The sequence below is a fragment of the Lissotriton helveticus genome, chromosome 2_1, assembly GCF_964261635.1.
Source record: "Lissotriton helveticus chromosome 2_1, aLisHel1.1, whole genome shotgun sequence".
Taxonomy (NCBI): domain Eukaryota; kingdom Metazoa; phylum Chordata; class Amphibia; order Caudata; family Salamandridae; genus Lissotriton; species Lissotriton helveticus.
In genome coordinates, this window is record NC_136059.1 from 1,122,739,505 (window position 1) to 1,122,752,981 (window position 13,477).

The 13,477-nt window shown below is 43.8% G+C and overlaps 1 protein-coding gene across 1 annotated transcript in view; it reads left to right on the forward strand.

Moving 5' to 3' along the window:
* Positions 1-9,748: 9,748 nt before the first annotated feature.
* Positions 9,749-13,477, forward strand: part of MLLT3 (MLLT3 super elongation complex subunit) — a 659,507-nt gene continuing 655,778 nt past the window's right edge. Inside the window, exons 1-2 of the mRNA XM_078675949.1 lie at positions 9,749-10,142; positions 11,531-11,711. Coding sequence (XP_078532075.1) covers positions 10,140-10,142; positions 11,531-11,711 — 184 coding nt within the window. The 5' untranslated portion in view covers positions 9,749-10,139. The remainder of the gene's footprint in view (positions 10,143-11,530; positions 11,712-13,477) is intronic.

The following is a 13,477-nucleotide window of genomic DNA, read 5'->3' on the forward strand; positions in this document are numbered from 1 at the left end:
TGACCACAGAATAAAGTTTTTGTTTGGTACAGCTCTTTGGCATTTTTTAATTCACTTATTTTTTCACACTATTGTCACGAAAAACCAGCTCCGCAGTAACCTGGCGTTGTAGCACACCAGGGAAGCATTCGGCTTCTCCTGGTGGGCCCGATGATAAAGCATGTCACCACCCAGGGTGGTGAGGGAGGGCTTCTAGAAAAATCCCTAAATGACCTCCATTGTGAACTTTTAGGTTGATTTCATTTTTCTCAAAAACTGTGCTTAACTATATCCTCTTCTGACGACACTCTTTTGTTGTTTGACATAATTATCCGGGGGACTGAGAGTGTCCTGTCTCTTCCCTCCCTCTCTAGTTGTTCTATTTTTGTTTAACAAAAAAGCAATTTATACAAGGGGATTGAACAAATTTCGTTCAAGATGTGGTATCAATGGTCACACATCTGGTTCAAAATGTTGTTTCGCTTCCAACAAAGAATATTTAAAGTGTGGTCGCCTTGGTCATTTTTCTAAAATGTGTAAAATGAAAACTTGATCTAAAGTAGCAGTAGTACAAGAAGGTTCAACGGAAAACAAAAAAGAGAAGGATAGACTTCTTGTTATTGTTGATAGTGATGTTAGTTCTGTTAATCAAAAGCGAGAAAATAGACCAAAAGCGTTATTTCTAATAGATGGGCAGCAAGTATCTCTTATGGTGGATACGGGGTCTAGATACACTACAATTCCAAAAACAATGTTTGATAAAGAGTGGGGTGAGAAACCTTTACAGCATAGTGATATTTCACCTGCGGGTTACCAAGGAGAGGCTATAGATTTATTAAGTTTCTTCTAAGCGAAAATTGTGTTCTCGAATAGGTCCAGAAGAGGGAAAGTTTACGTTGCAGTGGATGGACCTCCTATCTTAGGATGGATCCATCAATACGATCTTCATATTATTGTAAATCCTAGGGCTCCTTCGCAAGTCATAATAGTTGATGAGGTAACCATTGGTGACATACTTCAAGAGGCTAGTACTGTTTTTAGGAATGAGTTAGGTAAACATAAAGGCTATGTTCACAAGATCTTGTTAAAAAAAATGTAATAGTTAGAGATGAGGTTAAGTCTCTTATAAATGAAATGTTACAAGGTGGTGTGATTGAACCTGTTGAGGCGTCTAGTTGGGTGTCTCCGGTAGAAATGACTAAAAAAGCTGATGGCAAGATTATGAGCTAGATGTACAACCACCAAATTTTGCGACTCGCAAATTGCGAAAAATTGCAACGTGCAATTAGTGAGTTGCAAAACGCTACCTACCAACACATCCGCCATGCAAATTGCGACTCACTATTAACTCACAACGGTATTTGCGAAAATGGCAAATAGTGACTCACAGTCATATCGCAAATAGCAAGACCCATATTTATTATTTATTTATTTATTTAAAGATTTGTAAAGCGCCTGGTGACCCAGAGGCGTCCCCGCGCTGTGAGAGCTTGAAATTGGCCAAGAGGGGAGAAAAAAATTTATTTAGGGAAAAGCAGAGTTTTGAGCTGCTTGCGAAAACGCAAGTAGCAGGGTTCCAACCGCACCCTGCGGGGAAGCGAATTCCAGCATGTGGCTGCCTTTACGGAGAAGCGACGGCCTCCAGTACGTACCCTCCTAAACTTGGGGACATTTGCCAGTCGCTCATTGTCCGAGCGCAGAGATCTCGAGGCTTTGTACGGGGTAACCATATCTCCTAGGATCGAAGGGCCTTGTCCGTTGAGGAGCTTGTGAGCGATGCACATTGCCTTAAATTCGATCCTCTCTCGCACTGGCAACCAGTGGAGAGCCTTAAGCGCTGGTCTGGCAGAGGTTTTGGAAGGAAGACCCATCAGCATCCGGGCAGCCGCATTTTGGGTTCGTTGTAGCTTGCCCAGAGTAGCTTCAGGGGCTCCTAAATAGACAGCATTGCTGTAGTCCAATCGTACAAGTACCAGTCCTTGAACCAGGAGCTTCCTAGATTGAAGGGGAAGCAGAGGAAGGATCTTGCGGACTGACCGCATAAGTCCAAAGCAGGTTCCAGCTGTTTTAGTTGCCTGGGTTTTCATTGATAGGTCCGGTTCGAGCCAGACCCCAAGACTCTTAATTTCTTTCTTGGGGGCGGGCACCTCACCCATAGTATCGGGCCAAACAGATGATGGAATTGCTGACCACTTCTTGCCCATCAGCATAATTTCTGTTTTGGACCCATTAAGTTTGAGTGAGGACTCGCACATCCAGAGATGGATTTTCTGGAGGCAGTGCAAGAGGTTGTCTGGGCATTGATCAAGATGTGAGAGAGAGACCTTATAAACCTTGTTTTTGCGTGCGCAATTTGAGAATGAGGGTGAAATTCTCAATAAAGCCCTCGCAAATAGCTACATTTCAACCAAAAATAAAAAACACTTCCTGTCTGGGTTGAAGGACCCACCCAAACAAGGAAGTGACGCCCAGATCAACTCCGGATCAAAAACAAGCCCATTCGCTGGTGCCGCAACATAGTCAGACACTGCTTAGAGAGCAAAAATGAGCAGCAAGGACACCAACAAGGGAACCAAGCAGAGGCTGCGCAAGCTAAGTTTGCAGAAAAAGAAATTGATATATTGATAGAAGAAGGCTGCAATGAGCATGAGGAATTGTTTGGCAGAACATCCCACCGTCTGGCTGAACAAGAGAAAAAGAGGATCTGGCGCAGCATACAGAGAAGGGAGTAGCACACCGCACCATCGATGATATAAAGAAACTTTGGTATGACCTACGCTCCAGGGCAATATGGTATGACCTACGCTCTAGGGCAAAAGAGAGGGTGGCAGAGCGCCTTGGGTACTTCCTGGGTATGTGGCTACAATATCGGTTATGATATTCTTTGCTTTACACACCATTTGAATACTGTGGGAATGTGTACTTTTTCTATTACAAAAAAATATATTCTATCCGGAATGGTGGACATATGGGCACATGTGTTTCATCTATGCACCCTATTACCTGTGGGAATCTTGCTAACCTGTAGAAATCCAATTTAGTCTGGTCTAATTCCTGATTGTCATGGGGCATGTATATGTATTGTTGTAGGATTGCATCTAGGAAGTGGTGGAAGAAATGCGATAGCCCACTTTGAGATACACCACCAGCCACTGCTATGACATCCTGGTAACTACCAGTGGCCAAGAGGTGGAGGGAGCACAAAACCTGCACATGTGTGGGAATAGCATTGTTGCGCATGGTACTACTCTCAAGTTGTGGCTTCAAGATGTCAATGAGCTTTAGTATGATCCTGCTACTTAGCCTGTACTGATCATATATCTCCTCTTCAGTCTTATCCAACAATGTCAGCCTGACTCTGAATATCCTCTCCTGTCTTCTTCTCCTCTGCCTTGCCACCATTATCCGCCTCCTCCTTGCTAGCCAATACAGGGCAGCCATTGTGGAAAGGTCTGGGATGCATTCTGGGTGTCTTTTTATAGGTTGTACCTGATTACCCCCTGTTGCTGGTTAGTGGTAAATTGCATGTGCAATTTTGAATTTTTGCATGTTTTCGCAATTTGCGATTGTTATGTACATGCTAGTTAGCGACTCACAAGTTGCGTGCACAATTTGGTCATCGCAAATTTTTTGAGTGGCGGCATTTAGTCGCAGATTTATTTGGGCAATTGCGAGTGGCTTTTGTACATGGCAAACGGCCATTTTAGTATGTGCAAATCATTTTGCTCATGCTAAATGGTTGTACATCTGGCCATAGGTTCTGTGTGGACTTAAGGTCCTTGAATAAATGTGTTGTTGCACACACTTTCCCCTTACCAAATATTGGCGAGTTAGTTTCTACAATAAAAGATGCGGGGAAAAAATCTAAACTTGATCTTAAAAGTGCATACCACCAGATAAGATTACACAAAAATTCTAAACACCTTACAGCTTTTATCACGACTGAAGGAACATATCAATTTACACGGTTGCCTTTGGCCTGTCATCGGCAGCTAGTGTATTCCAACGTACGGTCACTGAAATCTTTAAAGGTATAGACAAGGAAATATTTTTTCAAGACGATATCCTTGTTTTGGGAGATTCCATTAGTGATCACAAAAAAGTTTGTAAGTCAGTTCTTCAAAGTATTGCTGATGTGGGCCTCACCCTTCGTAAAGAACAATGTTGTTTTCTGGTTTAACCTATAGAGTATCTCAGATATGAAATCTCTTCTTCTGGAATAAAACCAAAGAAAAACTTAAAAGCACCCATTTGGTTAGGCCCATGTCCTTCTGATAAGTACCAATTAAGGTCTTTCATGGGACTTATAGAATACTATTCTAAATTTGTGCAAAATGTTTCAGACAAAACCTTGTATTTAAGACAGTTACTTAAGAAAGGTGTGAAGTTTGTTTGTGGTGAACAACAAATCACTTGTTTTAATTCCATAAAAAAAGAAATTTGTGAGATAAATGTTTTGGCACCTTTTGACATCAAACGTACATCCATTCTCATGGTTGATTCTAGTGCTACTGGTTTAGGTGTGGTTCTATTGCAAAAACATCCAAGGTGTGAAAAAACAATTGCTTTTGCTTCTAGAACACTCACATCATCGGAACAGAATTACTCAGTCATTGAAAGGGAAGCACTTGCAGCAGCATGGGGTATTCAATATTTCCGAACTTACCTTTGGGGTTCTAGAGTCATACTTAAAACTGATCACAAACCCCTAGTGAAAATCTTGTTGCCCGGTGGTGCTGGTAAAGGTTCAGCGAGGTTGGCCAGACTAGCTGCAAAATTACAAGACTACCAATATGAGATTTCCCATATTCAGGGTTAGAAGACTCTCCAAGCAGATTGTCAGTCCAGACTTTCTATTAAATGGGAAAATTTGGATAGTTTGTCTTTTGTAGCAGGTGATGATAGGGGAGATGTTGCTTCCGTTCAGGATGTGGTTGTTGTTGGTGGAGGAACCTTTTCTGTTGATGAATGGTGCAGAGCTACGGACGCTGATCATGTTCTTAAGGCTGTTATGGATCTGATTAAGTTAGGTTCTAGACGCGAGAGTTGTGTGCTAGTTTCAGTACGTCCTTTTCTTAACATTTTGGATGAATTGGCTATTTGTGGCTCAAGTGTTCCCATCGGGGGTGATAGATTTGTTCCTCCTTTTGGTTTAAGGTCCAAGCTTTTTAATTTGGCTCATGAGGGCCACTTGGGCCAAACGTTGTCTCAACTGAGATTAAAAGCTGATTTTTGGTGGCCAGGCATGGTTGAGCAAGTTTCCTCTTGGGTTGAGAAATGTTCTGTGTGCAAGGAAGGGGAGAAAAGACTTAAGGTTGGTAATAAATCATCTATGGGTCATATTACATACCCAGGTAGTGCTTGGCATAGCATTTGTCTGGGTTTCATAGGACCCATGGAAGAACTACCCTATAACCAGTGTTTTGTGCCATTGTAGTTATTGATATTTTTTCAAAGTGGTTGAGTGTGAGTTTTGTTAGAGACATTACCACTGAGAGCACCATTTTTGTTTCGAAGAATTTGTTTCATGAGGAAGGTTTTCTTTCTGTGTTAATTACCGACAGTGGCACTCAACTGGTTTCTCATAACGTGTACTTTTCTTGCAGAGTGTGGTGTGGTACATCATTCAAGATCAAGATTTCTAAAGGCGATTTCGTAAAGGTTAAAACCAGGAAGAGTCACTAAGGGCCTTACCAAATTAAGAGGGCCTTTTACAGTCATGTATGTTTTTCCACATTATGTGGTTTTGACTAATGGTGAAAAATTGAATTTTCACTGTGTCGCTTTATATCAAAAAAACAGATTCTCAATCAATCAATTATATCATTTGTAAAGCGCATTTCTCACCCGTGAGGGTCTCAAGGCACTGGGGTGGGGAATGCTGCTACTGCTCGAAATCCTATGAACACGTACAACTTACTTGAGTCCAGGAGTGTAATCTGTCGCAGACTACCTGCTTATTTAAGTGATTACTGTTGTTGAGTATTATTGCTTATCTTTGTTTTCCTTTCTAGGTTGATACTCATATTTGTATTTTTGTTTATATAAAGGAGGACGATGTGTTGTACATGATTAGTTTCCTCATCAATTTATTCGCTGCATGTTAATCCTTTCTTTGTGTTTCATTTTCTCTTCTCTTCTAGAATACCTGTGTATATTCTAGCAGGTTTGTTTGATGATTCCATATTTGGCAGTTACTTGTCTGGTCAGCTGGCGAGGTGTTTGTTTGGCTGATGTCTTAACCCTTTTACCACGGCATGGAATCCGCCACAGTGCGGATGTTTCCTTGCGCGGGCGGGGCTGTGTCGGCCAACGGACGTGCGCAGCATTAAGAAGGTAGTGCTCGCAACGGCTGTTGGCCGACGCACGCACGTAACGGGTTAAATAAAACCCACTTTATCTTACCTCGAAAGTCTTCAAGCTACCTGTTATTTCTACAACATAAACATGCATAAAAATCAGGGAAAAGAATTAGCAGAATATTCCTGAAGCCAACGATAACTCCTAAAGCAATCAACACTTCCTGAATCAATTAAATACATTAAGATCACAAAAAAGAATTAGCAGAATATTCCTGAAGCTAACTATAACTAAGCAACCAACACTTCCTGAATCAATTAAATACATTAAGATCTACCCCATTCCCCCTTCCTTAGGGAAGGTAAGTATACATGCATACCAAGACCAAAGGGGACGAGACGTAACACTCAACACATCCTGTACCTCAGACCCAACAAGAATCTCAGGCAAACATACTTCATGCAGTAATCAAATATGCACACCTGCAACACAACGCACAAGTAGACCCACTCAGCACTGAGGTACACACAACCTCACAGTTCTGTACTAGGGTACTCACAAACCCACAACTCTGTACTAGGGTACTCACCACCCTACAACACTGTACTAGGGTACTCACCACCTTACAACTCTGTACTAGGGTACTGACAACCCTACAACTGTATACTAGGGTCCTCATAACCCTAATCCTCTGTGCTAGGGTACTCACAACCCTACAACTCTGCACTAGGGTACTCACCACCATGCACCTCTGTACCAGGGTACTCACCGCCCTACAACTCTGTACTAGGGTACTTACCACCCCACTACTCTGTAGTAGGGTACTAACAACCCTACAACTCTGCACTATGCAATCTCGTACATCACCATATAGAGTAAGAAATGAACATGCACACCAAATAGTAAGACTAGCACACAGCAAGATGAACAGAAAACTACTTATGGCATGAAATAAACATTGCAGAATAATGACCACAGAAATTAAAATAAACATACTAAAATATCAGCAACAAACTAGGAATGGTAAGTATAAGTAGTCAACCAAAAGAAATGCATATATATATATATATATATATATATATATTTCAAGTTCCTCTGGTGGGCGATCTTTTGCCCGACATTCCTTTACAATCCCCGGCAAAAGAAGAGGCAACATGGCACGACCATAACTTTCCACTGTAGAGCATACCAGTCTCAACTTCCACGTGGCTTGAATTATATGAATAGAAACTAAACAAAACTGGTCTGGTCTTACCAGCATCCCGAAGTAGCAAGGTATGTGTGCTGGACAACTTCATAGAGTTCAGCTGAATAACTTGCTATACAGTTTCACTTTACTGTTCAATGAAGGGGAAACAGTCATGTCAAACAGTCCAAGATTTCAATGTAGCAAACCACTGATTCCCGGACCTCAATTCAAGATGGCGCCTTCCGTTCAACACAATCAGGTGCAAAGAAAAACCCACAAGTCGGCACTACAGCTTTCTCAAAATGCCTCTGCCTCGCAACAAAGTGCACGTGTCAGTTCACACAGGATGCAGGAAATGTTGCATCATGGACACGCGCTGCAACCAAAGGGGACATGCGCCACTGCAAGTAATTGTGTATCAATCCGGTAAGTGGACACGTGCCCCTCAGCATTCCGTAGCGGCCAAAGGAACATTTGTACCACAGCAGATGGTCTCACGGCCCATTCAAGATCCGCACAACAGTAATGGCACCACCACACAGCCCCTACAAATGCCACCCAACGGTATAGGCAATGGTCTACTTAGCACCACCTGAGTAAAGCAGCTGCATAATATGGCTTACAAACTAAACACCGCTGATCTCCAAATAAATTTCCAAAGTCCCCAGTACCTGGCAGTTTCACTTGAACAATCCATATAATCTTTATCTCTTGATGCTGCCATTCAAGCACTGACAGTATCCTTGAAAACACAGTCTTGCTGGGAATCCTAAAAACACTATAGATGGCCTGCCTCCACATGAATAATAGATGATGTAACAAACAGGTGCATGCAGTCAAGAAAGCTTGTTGGTATCAGTATATAAACTTCATTGATCTCAAGAAGGTCAAATACGACAGGCTGTAGGCTGTCCTGGTGATGAGGGACACTGACGGGGCTGACCAGGGCGTTCATTTACCTTCAAGCTTGAAGTTTCTTAGTTCCAGTTTCTTCAGTAGGTTCCTTACATTACATAATCCACAACACGTAGGTTCTTGTTCAAATCGTCGCCAGAATGTTGTAATACAAAGTCCATTAGCCGAGGTGTATATTCTATAGATGGATTTATTTAAGCTTAGTTACAAGGTAAGTTTCAGTTAAGTAAGTAGATGATAGTAGATAGTCCCACCAGGATCAGCCTCCCTACAACTCAGCCTGCACACTCCAACTGACACTCAGCACTTCACCAGGCACCCATGTATTCCATGACATCACCAAGCATTCAGCATTCCATTTATCACCAAGCACTCATTCTGGCTGAGTAGAAGCGAAGATGTAGGTAAGGAAAAGGAATGACAACAGTTAAGTCACAACGTTATGTTATTCAATTAGCGCTGCTTACACTCACGCGTACTGCCAGCTTCCTCTCAACTAGGATCCACAAGCGTCAATCAAGCAACTGCGCGTGAACCTCAGACGTCACAATGTCATCGAGCTACACAAGAACTTCCGACGTCACTCTTCCCAACTTTAATTTACCTTTTTCGGACTTAACATCTAGCACTCTTTAAAAAAATGCCATCACAGTTTCACGATTTGAAAAGTAGAATAAAACAAACCTTTCCGCTTGAATATTTCTCAATATCCTTCCGTACTTTTTCAAATAACGCGCACACAGCTGGTAGAAAATTTTCTCTCGATGTACAACCTGCTGAAGACCTTTACTCCTCAAAAATCTTCGCCAAATTGTTGTGACACAAAGGCGCCACACTCAGAAAAATGTTAATATACATTTATTTACGTAAAAGCCCGCACGCAGGCAAACGAAATGAAGCAAGGAAATCCAAAGACTCATCTCAGCCAAACATTCTATGACATCACACAAATACACAACAAGAATTCTAAAGGTGACATAACTGTGCAATCATGCACATAGTAAACGAGAATGAATACAAGCATTAACATAAAATATAGAAAGAATAATATATATGCAATTGTAAAGTCTTATACAACAGATATGGAGCTAGAATATATCCAATGTACTACCAGCAACAAAAACAAAACATGGAAGATTGGAAGAATCTGAGAGGCAATGGAAAATAGTTCTAACGCTGGGTATGATCAGAAGCACACTGACCCTCTGCAGGCAGCGCAACCCTGGCCGGTCTCCCTGCCCCTCCTCTTACTGTTGGTCAGCCAGTGGAGGCGGTGGCTGCTGTCATTGGCTGTGACCAGTGTGTGCCCTGCTCGTTCATTGGCTCGCTCGTTTCACCTTGCTGCGCTCTCTCTCCTCGCCCCGTGTCAGGCTGGCGTGGAGTGCGCATGCGCCCGTCGTGGTTGGGACTGAGGCTGGAGTTGAATGAGAGGTGCGGGGAGCACCGGCACTGGAGGCAGCGGCGCCGCATCCGCACCGTGGCCTCGGACCGGCAGGAGCCCCGCAGCTGCAGTGGTGCCCCTCGCGAGCGGCAGGAGCCGTCACACGCGCTGGACACAAGGAGCAACAAAGCACCGGCGCCAGGAGGGACCCGGCACGAGCGCCAGGCGCCTGCAACGGACTCCAGGAGCCGGAGCCACGCAGCTCAGGCGGGATGATGCCAGCCAGCATGCCGAAGCTCCGCTCTGAGGGGCGGCAGTGAGGCGCCGGCAGCGCGAGCCCCTTCCCACTGCACAGAGCGGAGCCGCGGCCACAGCATGGTGAGTGTCGCCCGGGCACTGCGAGCCACGAGCCCCCTCTCCGGGGAGGGGCGGGCGAGAAAGGTGGGCCACACGGTCTTCACCCGTGAGGGGGGAGGAATGACAGGCTGCAATTCTATGGTGCATTTCTGCGCTGCACTGAAGGTAGGTGCATGCGCGGGGCGGCCCGGGCTCATCCCCGGGGGTGGCTCGGGGCTCCATATGCTACGTCGCTTCTGAGCATATTATGCGCTGCTCCATGCAAAGCTGCCTCACTGATGTGCGCTGGCACCGGGGCTTGGCTCTGTCCCCTGGCTGCTGAGCTGCGGTCCCAGCTCCCTTCCCTTGCTCGCCGCTGTCAGCGCCTGCACACCGCACCAGGGCTCTGCGGGGGAACTTCCCCGTCTTAATATGAGTGTTTTCACAAGCTGAGGGGTTCTCCGTCTTCATGCAGCGTTAGTAGTTTCCTGAGGCTGGCCTTGCTGTAGCCAGCTAAGAACAGCATCCTGGTCGTTTTGCTTTAACCACCTTTGAGGATTCATTTTCTTCGATGCCTTGGGTATTTTTTCTAAAAGATTTCCTAGTGCTGCTAACTGTATCTTGTTGAATGTCATGTTTTTTCTTTGGGTCATGGTTCTGCTGTCATTAAAATGAACTTTTCCTGTGGTTTGGGTTTTGTTGGAAGTAGTGATTCAGCTGACTTTTAACAATGTTTTGCATTAAAAAACAGGGGTTTCATGGTTATACCCCTTTTGCAATGTCTATTATCTGGCTTTGTTAATGGGTTAGTGATCAGTTAGTTGCTTGCATTTGGAGTGGGGGCAAACTGATTTAGGATTTCTGCCTATCGTGTTGGGTTTTCTTTGAAGTAGTTGTTCAGCTGTTGGCGGCTTTGGATATCATTTCGTGGCAGTGCTAGTTGTTTGTCTTCCTTTCCTCGCCTTTTCTTTGGAGTGTTAGTAGCAGTGGTGTAGTTGCCTGACGATTGGAATTTTTGGTTGTTGCTATTTACATGATACGTTTATTTTTGCGGTTAGGTATAGGAAAACAAATGGGTTTTCTGAGGAGTTGCGACCGGTTCATTTGCCCTTTTGCGTTTTTTTTTTGCTGAATGGAGATTCTGACATGTGAGTTTGTGAAATGTTTTTGAGGAAATTCCATTTGTATTTTTGATATGCTAATTTATGATAGGTGGCTATTAGTCTCAGTTGGTATTTCTATTTACCAAAATTTCCTCCTGCCACCTATACCTGCTCTGGTGACTAGTAGGCCACCACTTGCTAAAGTAGAAGCCAGGGAGAGTGACACTAGTTGTTTGGGGAGTCTTGTGGTGGGGTGTTGTCGTTTCTTTATGGGTGAATAAACGTACTGTGCTGATTAGGCTTCACCTTGTCCATCCCTGCCCACAGTGTGCCGTTCAGGTGAAGCTGGAACTGGGGCACCGCGCCCAAGTGCGCAAGAAGCCCACCCTGGAAGGATTTACTCACGATTGGATGGTGTTTGTCAGGGGTCCGGAGCACAGCAACATACAACACTTTGTGGAGAAAGTCGTTTTTCACCTGCACGAGAGCTTTCCCAGGCCCAAGAGGGGTAAGAGCTTGTTGAAAGTTGATTTTTAGCAGTTCACTGCACATGCATGTCATCATCTTCCACGTATAGGCAGATGTGGCATACGGTCATACATTTGTTGTTGTGGAACGTTTCATCACTTCTGCACGAGTGTTAGCCATGTGACGAAGGGGCTGTTTATTTAACTGTGGAAACAATTCCAAGCAAAGGGCACCTTTTCTGATGTTTTTTGCTTATTGCGAATTTACAATGTTAGTTGTATAAAAGAGAACTGTGCATTAGATTTACCAACCAGCAGCAGTACATGAATGCTTATGGTATTCCCCTCCTGTGCTGAGAATTGTATATTCCCTTTATTCATGACGAGCTGGGCTCGTCATGAGCGTGCGAGGAGGCTACCTCATGACGAGCCCAGCTCGTCATGAGCGTCGAAGGGGTTAAGTCTTGAAGACTTTGACGCGCGTGTTTAATATCTGTCATGTTTGATGTAGTGTGTTACAATCATGTTTGATGTAGTGTTAACACCTGTTTTCGGACCTAACAACTCATCCTACTGCTTCGTGAGACACACCATATCGAATATATAATAAGAGTCCCAAGCATGGTCAGCATAAACCCATCTTGAAAACACTGTTGCTGCGTGTGCATCGTTCTGTGCCAACATTAAGCTCTAGTAAAGTGGTGACAGAACTACTTCATATACTATATGTAATGCAAATCCTCCTACAACTTATTGCCCAGATTGCACGATCTAATAGAGGTCTTTATATGGGCGTGTAAGAAACCAAGGATGGCAACAATTTGGCCTATTGTACTCCTGAAACAAGCGGTCTTGGCATTCCGAATCTAACTAATTACTACCTGGTGACTCAAACCTGCGATGTTGTGAAAGTGAGTAGGGCTAAATCTGAGAAATACTGGTGTTTCACGGATCGATTAATCGGGCGTATTCATGTTTGGAAAGTGGCATGGCTTTCAAAGAAAACACAGGCTGTTTGGCCTCACTTTGACCCTGGTCATATGGGACATAGTTGCCTGTGACAGGTGGCAGTGGCAAAAGGCCTAACGACTATCACAATTTACATCTAATGCTGACTTAACACCAGAGCCAACAGGAGAATGTAGTTGGGAATGTCAAAAAATAGGCCGCAGAGAGTCTGGGATTTTTTTTTAATCTTAAACAGCTGTGACCAAATTATAAAGGATTATAGAATGGCAGAGGAAGAACGTTTATCTCCAGATGAATTCATCCTACTTGGGAAGATACCCGTCACAGATAAGATGGGTAGAAGCAGTAGATCTACCCATGGCAAGTAAGGAGTGGAGCGATGTATACAGGAGAACTCGAATAATGAGTGCTAGCATAGCAGATGGACTCCTTGGTAACAAATCACCTCTTTATGGTACCCTTACACTGGCATGGATCCATGCATGGAAAACCTCTAGCACACTGCTAGAGGAAGTGTGGGGGACAGGCACACTGCTACATCTACTGTGGTAATAAATTGAAAATCTATTCAAAGACATTCCTCCGCCTAAGGTGGAGTGTCTGTAGAAGGTTACAAGCACATAAATGTGGCAGCTCAGCCCTTTTCTCAAAGTTTCTAGGAATTCTTGAGCCTGTAGTTAGCTAATTTGGAATAATCATCTTAATGCTCTACTATGGTATCAGTTGTGTGGCGGGGAGGGGGTTGTGATTTAAATGTTGAATCCCCTTCACCCATGCCAGAGAACGGTTATATGCAGGAATATGTGTATTTTGAAATTAACAGTATTGTACCATATAG